This window comes from Haliotis cracherodii, unplaced genomic scaffold, assembly GCF_022045235.1.
Source record: "Haliotis cracherodii isolate W230 unplaced genomic scaffold, xgHalCrac1.p SCAF_2, whole genome shotgun sequence".
In the NCBI taxonomy this organism is placed as follows: domain Eukaryota; kingdom Metazoa; phylum Mollusca; class Gastropoda; order Lepetellida; family Haliotidae; genus Haliotis; species Haliotis cracherodii.
Genome location: NW_027266275.1, coordinates 30,793,135 through 30,808,883, shown reverse-complemented (window position 1 = coordinate 30,808,883; position 15,749 = coordinate 30,793,135). Strand labels below are relative to the sequence as shown.

The window sequence follows — 15,749 nt, the reverse complement described above, 5'->3', positions numbered from 1 at the left end:
TTAACAGCATAAGTCCTGATTCATTTGAACCATGTGATGGTTTAGTCAGACATGCATAGTTGTATAACTCTGATCATCGCGATGAGTTTGAATATATTTTGCCAAAGCGACACTAAATATCAAATCGTTTACGTTAATGTGTCAGGTCAAGAAGAGGAAAACATATTTGTTGACTCAGATATTAAAAATGAAAACAAGTATACCACAAGCTTTAATTATAGCTGTGAGGATTCCATAATTCCGTTTTCTATTCATAATAAGTGAGGTGAGGTGAAATGGGGTTTAACGTCGCGTCCAAGGTTATTGCACTTATATAGCGACGTGCATGTACGTGTGTGTTTGTGTGGCTGCTTGTACTAGTCCGGACTGATGCCGATTTATAGTGCTAGCTCACTGAGGTACCATGCAGCAGTTTTAACATGAATACCCCACTCAGACACAGTATACTGACTCCGAGCCGACCAGTCCTTGTTTTAGCCCCTTAATGCTAATCGAACCCCTGACCTTCCGCTCTCCGGGCAGACGCTCTACCACTAGACCACGGAGGCTGTCTCATGATAAGTGAACAGACAATAAGCGTTCATACAATGGTATTCATGTTAAGACACATAAGAGTAATACGTCGATTTCAGTGCCAGTGTTCGCACACGCAACGGTCCTTACTTTACTCAATATAACAGCGGCAAAATGCGTTTATATTGAGTAAACTATATAGGTCTGCAAGCCTAGACCTGATAAGCAATTCTATGTATCCCCTGGAGCGCAATAGAGTGGATTCGACAAGTCACACATGTTTATAATGCAGTCCTGGTCTTGTCTGGGGATAGTGTACCGCACAACCTCTAAATGCCACTGCTTTCTCTCAGCGGATCTGGGTCTGGTTGAAATTAAGGGTGTCTGCGACAAGAATTTTCTTGAAAAAATACCACATCAGTACTGCATGCACAATTCATTTCTTGCATAACAATAACATGAGGTTAGACCCTGGAGATTCACCAGACCCAGTTCTATACAACATCGCTGCCGATCGATTCCTCCGGCAACTAGAAGCTCAAGGCAATCAGATCCCGCAGTCCCATCTGGTCCGGGCGCAACAGCTAGCTACTGACTAGATGGGAACAGTGGACAAGCGGTGTAGGTCCCATGAACACGTCCCCTAGCCTTGAACTAGCCGTACTACCGTACAACCGTACTACCCGACACAGAGGACGCTGAATTGACTGGGCCATCATGTCGGAAGAAGTTGTCAATCAGGTGCCGTAATCATTTTGTTTTATCGATATATCGATTGTGGCAAACTCGAGATTTTAACTTGATCACAAAGTGCAATTACGTTGATGGTATTTGTAATGATATTTGCAATGTCTGAAGGATATCCTTTTGTAAACACGACGGCGATGAATCATATCCTTTGTGTACGCTATCATTGTACTCATCGTCCATGTCCTTTCATAAATGCCTATTTGTAATAATTGATCTCCGAGTACATGTTCTTCCCCGACAAACCATCCCAACACATGTTACTGATTTAGGCTGACCCAGACGCAAGAATCCATCACCGTAACTCGGACAGTGCTGGGGAGATGCTGCTGTCACCCGCCGACATCCACTACATGCCATGTGCTGGCACCAAGGACGACGTCAATCGCAACACCGCCGACATCGCCCAAGAGGTCCAGCCGATGGATCTGTGTGATGAGAAGGCCTGTCTCCAGGTGGTGGAGAAGGGTGGTGTCTACTTCTCACTAGACAACGGTCGACTGGGGCTTCTTAAACGTCTTCAGCGGGAGGGACGCTGCGCCAGGGTGAGGGTGGAGCAGGTGCCGCTCAAGAACGTGTCCCCGGGGCTCCAGGACGTGATGGTCGTACCGGTGCAGCCTGTTCGACAGCGGGGGAGATTGTATGGTAATGTATTGACAATGTTAGGTAAACATTACCACGTAGAGGTACTATCAGTATGGGTATCTTTAAATCAAAGCATCTTGTTTATGTTCATCTTGTGCAATAATTAAATACCTAATTAGTTAAATGGGTTGGATATTGAATGTTAATGGATTTAATTTCCTATTACGAACCACAGAAAATCAATGAATCATATTTTACCGATATGTATCCACATGTATTCAGAATAACATGCGTCATCATGTGAAATGATAATGTTCTTGTCGACAATGAGTGAGTGAGTGAGTGCTTGAGTGAGTGGGTGGGTGGGTGGGGGGGGTGAGTGAGTGAGTGGGTTGGTGGGTGAGTGAGTGAGTGAGTGAGTGGGTGAGTGAATGCGTGAGTGAGTGAGTGAGTGAGTTTAAGAGTGAGTGAGTGAGTGAGTGAGTGAGTGAGAGAGTAGGGGGTGTTTTGGTGGGTGGGTGAGCTAGCATTTTCCACACAATATTAGAGCAATGTAACAACGGAGACACCATGACTACACACGCCGTATCCATGTGAGGAATCGGACCTGAGTTCGAGGTAATGGAAAGCGATAGCTAGAACCAACAGCCAGCACCAGTGCCTTATTAGTATGCGAGAGGCGACGGGGTGGCTTCGTTGTTAAAGCATTCGTTCGTCACACCGAAGGTCACAGCTTGATTCCCCACATGGGTACAATGTGCGAAGCCCATATCGCGTGTTCCCCCGTGATTATTGCTGGCGTAAAACCTTACTCAATGGCTCACTGTTATTATGGCGGCCTTGACATCCGTGCTTTCCTGTAGATTGATGATGGTTCATGTTGACGCCCGCATCTAAGTGCGTTGACATCTTTTAAGTATTCTAACACCTCTGTTTTTAAGCAGTTGGTTGATGAGCTTTCCTAAAAATGTCGATGTAGTTTTAACAAATTAAATAAGAAAAACAGTTTTTTAACGTTATCTCAAAACAATTTTCGGTGAATAAGAAAATATGAAAGTGTTCTCTTCTCAAAGTCAAATCAGAGGATTATTTTCTCTATCCTCTAATGACATACTGTGAAGGGTTCACAGAAATAATTTCTGCAAATTTTGTTTGGATTAAAATGAAATATGACAAGAAACTATTAATTTTAATTTTGATTCATATGTTTTAAATGTTTGGAAGGCGGATACGTAAAGCAAATTACTTAAACCTTTTTGTTCATATGTGTCTAAATGTTATTCCTCCATTTATCTATATCTTTATCTGTGAAATCATTATTTTAATCTTTATCTTTAAACGAATGTCTAAGCATGTAAATATTCCATATGATTTGATATTAGGTGGATCCTGCATGTATATTTCTGCTGAATGGGACGTTGGGGTAGCCAAGTGGTGAAAGCGTTCGCTCGTCACGCCGAAAACCCGGGTTGGATTCCTCACATGGGTACAATGTGTGAAGCCCATTTCTCCCGCCGTGATATTGTTGGAATATTGCTAAAAGTGGCGTAGAACCATACTCACTCACTCACTCACTCACTCAATTCTGCTAATGTTTTACACTTGGTTCTGGAGACTGGTTCACGAAGACCATAACCCCTATTTGTAACTAAGGTCGCCTTGTGGAATGCTGTCCAGTGCTTATAGTTATATCTATACCTGTATGGCCAGGTGGTCACACATAATTTACAGGTCAGACATGTAGTCAGGTCGCACATTATGGACAGGTCACACATTTTTGGCAGGACAAACATAATAGACAGGTCGCGTATTATTGGCAGGTCAGACATGATCGATAGGTCGCACCTGATTGTTATTCAGCATGTTCGATCCCTTGAGTTATTGTGTACAATAGATTACGTCGTTGTGCAAACACAACAACATGAGTACTGTCTAACCTGACATTTATTGATTAATGAAACGATGCATGTAAACCCATGTGCGCTGTGGTGATTACCAGCTGATTGACTAGAAGTTGTCGCTATCGTATTCTAGCTTATCAAACTCCAGTCACAGCGGGTGACACAACGAATGATACGCACGTAGTTTATATGAACGTTACAATGATATGCACAACTGTTATCGCTGTGAAGGGTGTAATGTTAAGTAAAAGATAACATAACCGCGTGCTATTAAGCAGGGGGCCGCGCGATATCCTCGTGGTTTAAGTGTTCGCTCTTCGCGAAGAAAGCCCAGATTCGATTCCCCACATGGATATAACGTGTGAAGCGGTAGCCTCGTGGTTTAAGTGTTCGCTCTTCGCGAAGAAAGCCCAGGTTCGATTCTCCACATGGATATAACGTGTGAAGCGGTAGCCTCGTGGTTTAAGTGTTCGCTCTTCGCGAAGAAAGCCCAGGTTCGATTCCCCACATTGACATAACATGTGAAGCGATAGCCTCGTGGTTTAAGTGTTCGCTCTTCGCGAAGAAAGCCCAGGTTCGATTCCCCACATGGATATAACGTGTGAAGCGGTAGCCTCGTGGTTTAAGTGTCCGCACTTCGCGAAGAAAGCCCCGGGTTCGATTCCCCACATTGATATCATGTGTGCAGCGGTAGCCTGGTGGTTAAAGTGTTCGCTCTTCACGAAGGAAGCCTGAGTTCGAATTTCCCACATGGGTACAATGTGTGAAGCCCATTTTTGGTGTTAGAAGCGGGTAAAACAACTGTTTGTTAATTTGTTTGTTGTTTAACACCGCACTTAGCGATATTCGAGCAGTATGACGGCGGTCTGTACATAATCGAGTCTGGACAAGACTATCCAGTGATTGACATCATGAGCATCGATCCACGCAATTGGAATACGATGACATGCATCAACGAAATCAGCGTGCCTGACCAACCAATCCCGTTAGTCGTCTCTTACGACAAGCATAGTCACCTTGTACGGCAGGCATGGGTTGCTGAAGATCTATTCTACCCCGGATCTTCACGGGTGGTAAACCCACTGATATGAATGATGCGCCAAGAACTGAAACATATTTTGCTCGACAACGCTCTCGGGGAGTGAGCGTGATAGGAATTTTGGGCATAAGTAGGACCAGTTTACATAGTTTTCAGACTTGGCGTTGAGTAGGTGGTGTAGACACATCAATGATGATGTTTTATGAAATAATGAAACAAATGTAGGTATAAATGTAAATGAGAGTAAAACATATTTTGAAATTTTCATTTTGTATAATCATAGGGCTATATTTGATAACAATAAGTATTCAGCACATAGAATTTTCTGTATATTTACTTGGATTGCTAAATATCAGCTTCGCGTGTGTTCATTCCCCCCTGCAGACCGCCTCCGTGGTCTAGTGGTAGAGCGTCCGCCCGGAAAGGTGAAGGTACGGGGTTCGATCCCCGGCCGCGTCATATCAAAAGACGTTAAAAGATGGTACTTGTTGTCACCCTGTCTGGCGCTCGGCATTAAGGGGCTTAAAGAAGGACTGGTCGGCTCGGAGTCAGTATACTGTGTCTGAGTGGGGTATTCATGTTAAACTGCAGCATGGTATCTCAGTGAGCTAGCACTATAAATCGGTATCAGTCCGGACTAGTACAAGCAGCCACACAAACACACACACACACAGTGCAATAATCTTGGACGCGACGTTAAACCCCATTTCACCTGACATCACCTCAATCCCCCTGCATTTTACTATCCAGACGGTTTAGTTGTCATGGAAGCATATGCTGTCTTCAAGTGTACTGACGTCATGTTTGTCTCATCGATTTCCTTAGAAAGGGTGTAAAATATAATTACCGATTACATGTTGGGCATCGACGAATGCTCGGCAACAAACACGATTCACATAATCGTTACAACCGTAATATATAATTTGTATTATTATAAATGTAACATACCTTCAAAAGTTATGTCCCTTCCTAAAAGCCATCAGTTAAAAATACAAGAGGCCCCGTTCACATTCAGAGCTGTTGACCTCTCTGGTAGCTGACCTGCATTACATGGATACATCTCAGGCCTGCATGTATGACACACCCTTGTGTTTGCACATCTTATCAGTGTGCAAACATTTCGACAAAAACTACATGATAGTTTATTGTAACCTTATGCTTCTGACAGAACCCGGAAGTGTCCAAGTATATATTAATTACATGATAATGTATCAATAGTTATACGCCGCAAACGCACGTGTTATAAACAGTGACTATATTGTGAGTTCTTGAAAATGTCACCAGGAAGGAAGGTTTTATCTATCTTAGTATATGTGTGTTTATAGTTTGAACCTTATTCAGGGTCACGTGTAATAAAGATAAACGTCAATCCTTAGTGTTACTCATACTCCTATCTCTATCACCGTTTAAACATTGTGTACAGTGAAACCCCGATAACACGGACTGTACCACAACAGAACAGTTTTTCTTCAAACCACAGGCGAACACCTGGTGTCATTACTGATTTTCAGAGGTCCATTCATATAACTTCACAGCTACTGCCATTTACGCCATAAAAAAATCTGTTTCGGCGGATAATCAAGGCTTGTTATTATTTTGCATTGATGTTTTATTATTTACAAAGGAGAACAAAAATAAGCATATACACATGCGTAATTATTACTAGACGTGAATGTATCATATTCTTTCTGTTTTATATATTCTACAGCTTTAAATATTAAATTAATAAATATTGATAGATTCTTGAGATCGCCCAGTCAGGATAAACACATTTCGGGATTTACTAAACGGTGTTAGTAGGTAATGTAATAAATCTCTGTATATTTGTAGACGTCAGAAAAGACGGATTTCTGGCTTGACAGAGTCCACAATTTACGCTGTTATGTGAAAACCGACAGTCAACATTATTAACCCCAATGAACCACGCAATTTTATGTTGTAGGTAAAGGTCCATTGAAACTATTGAACATTCTACATTTGGAGAGAAGGACGTCGCTAACAAGCGTCAACAGCGCCACCGGCATCACGGACGACGACACCGACGATTCTGATTTCCAAGTCACAGACAGCGAATGTGGTAAGACCAGATACCATAGCATATCCCCCTACCGACAGGATGAGTTTTCTGTTGTTTCCACGGCGAAACATGTTGGCAGTCGACATTTATAAATAATGACACTGTTTGTGCACGATACTTTCTATGATCATTAAGAGCTGTTATCATATTATTTTGATCCGCCATTCACGTTATATTCTTCCCTCGATTGTGCAAAGGTAGCAGTCATGGCGTGGTACAAGGTTCGAATCCCGAATTCGCCTTTTGATCATAACCCTTAATTTGTCAGCACAATATATAGAGGATAGTTCATGTGTCGAGTGAAATATCATGTTTCTCTCATCGAGTGACGGGGGAAAGAAGATATTATCAGTAGTCCTTTTTCCCCCGTTTCAAGATGAGAGAAACATGATTTATCATCCAAAACTGGCTCCCACATGAGATATCGCTTTGGTGAGATCAAGCGCTATCTACACTGTAGATAACGCTGCAATGAAATTGCATCACAATGCTTTTCAGACCATTGTGACGTCATTGGTTACCATGACGTCACAATCAAATGACATCACTAGTGGCTTACTCGACACATGGAATATCCTATTTATTATATACTTTTTGTGTATTAGTCAACCGGAAAATGAATGGTTTCATTAAAAATGTAAAACCTTGAAATGTAAATTCTCCCTACCTTACACACAGGGCGACTTTAAATGTAGTTTCGCGTTAGCAAAATCTTAAACAATATAAATAAAAGTACAAAAAGATATTAAGATATGATTATATGCAAAATCAACTTTAACCAAAAAATATTCTTCAAAACTAGAAGACCGCTGTTGGAAGCGAAAGAATACACGCTGGCCAAGTAACAAAAATGGCGCTTTGAGAGTCAAATGCCAGTCTCGATTGACGAGTCAAATGAGAAATTTACAGTTTATAACGAAAAATTTTTGATAGAATATTAACAAACAGCCTGAAGTGATATTAACTCCATAAATGGCCATCTGTCATTATTTTGCCTTGTCGATGTGGAACTAACGTAAAAAGGACGTCAACAGTTTGTGTACGGGCTGGACACTTGCGATAAAGGGAGACAATTTAAGTTAACTCTTGTTTGACAGTTGTTCTGTCAAAGTGTTATGTTCACTGAAGTGAAATATCTGGTGTCATGTTCACTGCAATGAAACATCACGCGTTATGTTCACTGCAATATCACATTTCCCAACTTCAGAAAACTCAGTCTTCACATTGAAGTATATACTACATACCCGTACTCTAGGGTTGTACCCACATTAAACTGACATGCCGGGAGGTAACTTAACTACCTATCTAATTGGCGCTGAACCCAACTCTCTCTCTCTCTCTCTCTCTCTCTCTCTCTCTCTCTCTCTCTCTCTCTCTCTCTCTCTCTCTCTCTCTCTCTCTCTCTCTGTATTCATATAATGTAGATGCATCTGACTCAAGTTGGATAAAAGGTTTGATAACGAATGAACTGTATTTGACAAATGTCCAGTATCCGACTTCATCCTGGTGAGCCACTTCCTTGTAACTTTTAAGAATCTTCGTCATCATCAAACAGTAGCATCATCAACACACAACACGCCTCAGACAGTATATCTCCATCGACACTCAAACATGCATCAAACAGTATCGACATCATCAACACACACCACGCATCAAATGACATCTTCGTCATCAACACATACCACACTTCACATGCACTGGCTCTGGCGAGAAAGACTGAGTAAATACAACACAACTTTGTGCGACTGTCAACAAACGCAATGCATTTCCAATTCGCAGTATTGCAGTATTTGTCTTCCTGGTCGTTGAGATAACCATTGGACGGACATTACCGCTGACATACACAGGTCAAGCTGAACTAGGTGTTCGTATGACATAGACCACGCGATTTGTCGAACCACCATATCTGCATATGGCTATTCCCTACAGTATTTTACTCTTAATATGTTACCGATGGAATTTGTTTTAGATAATATCGGTTCTGTGCGTGTTTCTCGCATGTCCGGATATCTCGAAGTTCATAATCTATCCCTTCAGGTGAGGAGGATAACTGATGAGAATTAAATACGTGTGTCTCTGGAATTATCTGAAGAGAAAGAGAGCCATATTCTTTTCAATAAACAAAACAGTTTAGTGTGAGTGAGTGAGTTAAAATTGTAAGTCACATCGGCAATATTTCAGCCATATCGTGACTATCAAGGGTTTGATATAATAAATACTATTAAACTTAAAATACAAACCTGCCAACGAAGGACATTAAAAACACTAGATTTATCACAGAAAAAGATATAAAACTAGTATGGAATCATAAAAAACAACAACTATACATTACAATTACATGATAAAAACGGGCTATAAATCGCCAGCCACCGAAGGTAGATCACCACACTGGGGACCATGGGGACTTACAGTACCCTTGCTACATGCATGGACCAAAACAATTTAGCCTTTCAACAGTACATCGTCATTATATACATTCTTTAGAGGTCTTACGTGTACAGATGCATAAAACAATCCACGTCTTCTGACAACCATGTTATTGGAAATTAACTGAAAATGATGCATGTGTAATACCCAGTTGGATTTTCATGTACTGGGTTCTTTCTCAAGGTAGCTTACAACATAAAATATGGGAAACATCTGATCGTCGCTGGTCATTCTGTTGATTTTCATCTCTTTGCGCCTATATGGCCTTACATTACATTATAATTCAAAAGGAATGTGCTGTGGAACATGCATGTTTTCGGTTTAGTGCCCAGAACCCTTAAAAGGAGGCTTTCTATTTTTATCCATGGAAAAGGCCGAAAACCGATCGATAGTACTGTGATAATGTTGTTGGCCACATTACATAATTAGAGCGCACGGTGAAGAGAATCTGTTCTGTGCCTGGTATTAGTGGTAGACAAACTAACCGCTCTAAAGGCAATCGCAGCAACTGGGCGCTTTCAAGCCATACACAAGGAAAGCCAATACTGCGTCCAATATTGTTAATTTGGCATGGCACTTTATCGGTTATCATACAGTAGCCATTTATGTCTCGCTGTGAACTTAATTTGCAAGAAGCCTACTTATGACGTAATCAAAGTTTAACCATCACTATATACTGCATCGAACAAAGATATCATTGTATTCAGACAAAATCCACCAGAATGCTAGCTAGCACGCCTCTTATCAACACTGACTTGAAATAATTTGGCTGTGGCGGTTTCCTTCAGAGTTGTCATTATTTCCGGACGCGTCATACCAAGAGACGTTTAAAAATGGTACTTGTCGTTACCCTGCCTGGCGCTCTGCATTAATGGGGTAAAACAAAGATTATTTGGCTCGGAGTTCATGTCTACTGTGCCTGAGTAGGATATCTTTGTTAAACTGCGGTATCAGTGGACTAGCACTATAATGCCGGCATGAGTCCGGACTAGTATAAGCACACGCACACGCACACGCACACGCACACGCACACACACACACACACACACACACACACTAACATGCACGTCTTAATACAATTGCAATAATCTAAACCACATTTCATGTCACATTTAAGAGCTGAGCCTTTATCCTATAAGCATACCATATAATGAAATGGAGGGGGTAACAAGAACCCTCACGCCTTCTGTTTTCAATTAAAAAATATTTTAGAGCAGTATCAGTTTTAGTTGCTTCCATAACAAACAATCTTCTTTTGAATATATACAATGCAAAGCCAGGTTATCCCAAATAGGATGATGAGAACCGCCCCCCCCCCCCCCCCCCCCTTCAAACTTATAATGACGCCCTCCATCCACTCCCTTTGAAAATATCAATATCTTCGATCTTCTGTAAGTGGATCTCCAAACCTAACGCAGAAGTCTTCATCACCATCATCTACTGCCATCCAATACATTGACTCGTCATCAGACGTGCATGCTGCTGCTTTGACGACTTGCTTCGATGCGGTCTCAACTTCATATCACGTGCACGTGTTGTTGATCCCCTTGCGACTTATTATGCAGTGTCTGGTCACAATCATCTTCCCGAGGCAAGGGAGATAACTGACTATAAAAGTCCAGTTTCCACCCTTGCCGAACTAGGCTGGTATTATGGAGTTACATTTTGGCTGGAATAACGAGTCTATGCATAGTCCAATCAAAATCGCGCACCGAAATCGAAATCCGGCTTGTAAAGTGTCATGCAGATTTCGGTCGACTGCAGGATTTGCAGAGCATTTGCACCGCTAACGTTAACTCGTTGTCAACAGATATTTTCTAAATCTTTTCATGCTTTTAATCAAGGTGCTCACGTGATTTGATGCACTTCGCGATGTAAGACTCGTTTTATCACAATATATATGGTTATCAATCAGATCGTCTTGACTGGGCGCCACCATTTTGTTTGAAGCAAATGCAAGTGATACGAGAGGTTGAATCTGATTGGTCAATAGGAGAGGCATAGAAAGGACATAACTCGTAATAGCCACTGTGGCGCTAAGATCGAGCCCAGGAATTCCAGCCTAGTTCGGCAAAGGTGGAAACTGGACTTTTAAAGTCAGTTAACTCTCTTGCCTCGGGAAGATGGGTCACAGTCGATGCATGTATTATTATTTTTATGTACAGATTAAAAAAGAAAAATCAGCAAAGAATGTTTGGGTGATCAAGCCTGGCTGGGTAGGCTCCTCATCAGCTCATGGCCCTTACCCCCTCTCCGTGCAGCCCAGACAGCGAATGGGACATCTTTCAGAAAGCGCTGCCTAGTCAAACCTACCCAGAACTTTTCGGTGAATTTGAAGACTCCACAACACTGCAGGCTTCTGCATTACCCAGATTGTTAGAAGGGCTGTATTCCTGACAGCATACTTGGTACTCTCCCAATGTCAGTCACCAGATTGGGAGGCACCAAACCTAAGGCAGCGAGAACAATGGGGAGTCAGACATTTCGAAAACGAGGACCGCATATTTGCCATGTTTTCCCTGAATCTTGCCAAACACACAAATGTCCAAAGGGATAGAAAATTCAATTCAATAATATAAATGTTTCATTGGATTTATCAAAAATGAGAAGATCAGGTTTGTTGACCTGGATAGGTGTGAGGCTGTATACGGGCTTATTCCAAAGAATTTTGTATTTATCACTTTCCGTGACGCCCTCCACATATTCTGGGTCGTACCATTGATGGACGTCTGTGTCAAAACAACAAGCATGGCCAAGACGGTAATGGAATAATAGAGCCAATATTATTGGTGTACAGAGACGATTAATAAATTAGTGTAACACTTCCTACCGGTCTTGGTATTAATATCCTGCGTTGGAAAACCATCCTGGACATCACATTCGTGGTTAGTGTCGTGGCCTTCAATATTCATTCGATAAATACTCATCTGACTGCAGAAGCGTCGTAAAATTGCAACAGCCAAACCAAGTCAAGGTGGGGTCCAGTCATATTTTACACACGTGCCGATGGGTACCAGGACACAAATGGATCCTACACTCTATTCGGTTATTAAATTGGCTGATAATACTAACCTCAAGAAATAACAGCTCCCTCAAAATATGTAATTGCTTTTATTGCTTGTATGTAATGTTTAAAGTTGAATTCAGATCCATCAATATCTCAGGTCTCAGTCTCAGACCCATCAAGTCTCAGTCCAGCTTGACAATGTCACGTACCCTTTGGTCCGTTTAATAGGGACCTATTCAGCAAATCATGAAACTTAATAGTTTTTTATACACGTATAGCATTTCTACAAACTGGTTTAGATCCATAATATTTTGTTTAATTTATCATCTGGTAATAAATCACAAAGAAGATGTATAACTGTGATCTCTAATCTGACTAATCCAGCTTATATCAAACTTGACCACCAGTCGGAACAGTTCTAGCCTTTTCACGTAAACTTTGACCTTGTTAATATTGGACAGTTTTGTAAATAAGTTCACAAATAAACACCAAATTGAAATTTGGAAAACTAAATAAACACCAAACCACGCCCCAAACACATCTTGATGTAACGCTTCAATCGCACTCGAGCTGAAGATTAACTACGATTAACTGTTCTCTTTATTTGCTCATTGAACGAATTAACGAATAAATGAACGAAAAAGTTGCTTTAAATAAGACGGTCCCGTGTCAATTCACGCATATGCATCAATAAACTAATTCATCAGTCTTGTGATAGAATCGGGTAAAACAGAAATCGTTCTCTCAAATTCAAGGCAGTATTCCCGATCAACGTACATCGTTTCAATGTTATTCTCCTTTTAGTACAAGTTCCAAGTGTCGATGCTAATCATCCACAGCATGAAACGCCCGTAAAATCAATTGATATCACATCAGAACTTTCAATTGATCGAGATCCCGAAGACTCGTGAGTTACCACCGCCAATAATCATACGTCTCAGGAACAAAAGATATGAGTCAATGCCACGTGAAAACGTATTCCAGATAAATAAATATATGTTAACGCATTATATATAAACTGATGAATCAATGTCTCTTGTAACACAAACCCAGGTGTATATATTTAGTGGTATTACATAAGTTATTATTCATATTCAGAGTGAATGATGTTTGGCGCTGTAGTGAGCAATGTGATGTGAGCATAAGCAACCATTAACGCAGATGGGTACAATGACACACAACTTCCGGTCATTTTAGCCTTGAATTCTTTTGGAAATACAATTTGTTTAAGAGAAAATGAATTAATGGCCTCAGGTTTTTATTAAAACTCCGTAAAATACAGTGTTCGCTGGACATCTTGAAAATATATGTGTCGTGTAAAGATAGGAAATTGTTCAAATCCTCCTTTTACCGTGTAAGTTAAAGTTGGTGTTTTGAAGCAGTGACCGAAAACGTATTCTGTTTCTGACACAAATTCCAGCCAAAGACAAAATATTAAATGGACGATCCAAAAGTGACACCCCTACCATTCAACACAAATCATTACTCAAAGTGCCAATATGGATGTAATTGGCAAATCCCGACAAGTCGGAAAACGGAACATAGCATAATATATTGCTATAAATTAAAAAAATAATACTTTCCACATATGCAGAAACAATTAATTTTACATATAAATGAACGTTCACAGTTGATTGCACCTTTTATGTCTGTCATTTCCTATCGTGTTCCAAAAATTAACCATTTCTCAAACGCAATAAAAGTTAACACTCAGACAGCAATCATGCGAGGTTAAATATTATTATTATATTATTATGATTAATTAACTAGAGGCAGGTGACACTTGCAGAAAATATATTTATATTTGGCATTACTTGGCGTTTAAAATCCCACGTGACATTCATTGACTCGGAAAAAGCGTGCTGCTTTTTGCTTCCAAACGTGGTATGGGGGATTTATTCCGCCTCTCAGAAATTACCGTGCTGCCTGACTTGCTCGTGGCGGGGTATACGGGATTTATATTTATTTCACTCCAAGGCGGTATTGATTGTATCACTTTGTCCCATCAGATCTCATCATTCTGACATTTCGGTATGGTACTGCAGTTTGCTACATCCTTAACGCTTACAGCCATCATCCACTATCTCATAAGGGCAACTTATTCTATTTTGCAGATTGGAGCGCCGATGTTCGAGACAGCTCTAGCATGTTGTCCTCGGGGGACGATACGGAGGGCGAGGGAGACAATCTGCTGTGAACATGTTACCCGGAAGTTGTTGTAATGACGTTTATGTTGCTGGAGGAATTAGGACTTCTTCGGGCTACGTCAGAATGTGTGTCCGAAAGGACAGTTGGATTCACGATGCTTGAAGAATTGACGTGCCTTAAAGGGTTAACAGAGTATTGCACGACCAGTCAACACGCCACAGTATCAGTTGGACTCCCAGCCCTTTGCCAGAACTTTTCTAAAGGGAATGGCTTACCTAATTTGTTCTTGGTTGATGGAAGGCGGTTTCACGGTATCATCTTTTCTATCGTTCGAATCATTATAGGCTGTTTTATTTACGGAATAAACGGTAGGAAATATGTCACGAGTTACAAGAATGTCGGACGTTGTTGTTATTACATAACACGGCCCCGTGAGAATCATAAATTGGTGTTATCCAGATGTCTGTCTATAACTGTTTATGATGGTTGGTCATTGGGGCTTTTTGTCATTGCCCTTTACACCGACGTGCTTGTTTCTTGTGTTTAGTTCAACGAACTAAGGGAACATGACCGATCTAATTTAGCCGCCTCTAACGACAAGCAATAGATAATGTGGAACATATTCTAATCTGAGTTCTAAATGGCCTAACGCACCAGTATTTAAAAAACAAAAAACAACATCCAGTGCAACCAAATTTAAACTTTTTGCGTTAAAAATAAAAAATGAGCAAATACATTTGCAGTGAAACTTCGATAATCAGGGCTCTTATATTGTCAGCGAAGTCATTCGAATATCCACATTTCCAAGTTTACGAATGGATGGTATGTAGCAATATTCCTAGAATATGTTCCCAAAAGTAATTGCGGGATTGTAGGACTAATGGGCTTTAATTGGATGGACCAACACACTAAAGGCCTACCATGTTCATTCTTACTTGAACTGCTGTCCGTAAATAATGGCGTGATTGAGTGAGTGAGTGACTTAAAGTTTTCCATTGCATTCAATACGTAACTGGAACTTATTGCCTGTGCACCTATATCAAATCATCAAATATTTAGCACCACGGGGGGATTGTACAGTTCTGTATTTATTGTTTGTTGTTAAAACACGGCAAGTAGAACTGTTTGCAGTTTGAACAGTCATCTTGGTCGTTATTAAAGTTTTAACAAGTTTAAAAGTAAAAATAAATTGTCAGCGTATGAGGGTAAGACAGGACTGGGTTCTTTTCTCAGATTGCAAAAACTCAAGCAGGTCCTTTGAGTTTTGGAGACTCCATATGTTATTGATTCCAAAAGTATTTGAGG

At 40.8% G+C, this 15,749-nt stretch overlaps 1 protein-coding gene across 1 annotated transcript; it reads left to right on the top strand.

Moving 5' to 3' along the window:
• The first annotated feature begins 1,072 nt into the window (after positions 1-1,072).
• LOC139468987 (uncharacterized) lies at positions 1,073-14,822 on the top strand. Its single transcript, XM_071251125.1, has 4 exons — positions 1,073-1,254; positions 1,533-1,905; positions 6,728-6,862; positions 14,411-14,822. The coding sequence occupies exons 1-4, from the start codon at positions 1,231-1,233 to the stop codon at positions 14,491-14,493; spliced, it is 615 nt and encodes a 204-aa protein (XP_071107226.1). The 5' UTR covers positions 1,073-1,230; the 3' UTR covers positions 14,494-14,822.
• The last annotated feature ends 927 nt before the right edge of the window (positions 14,823-15,749 follow it).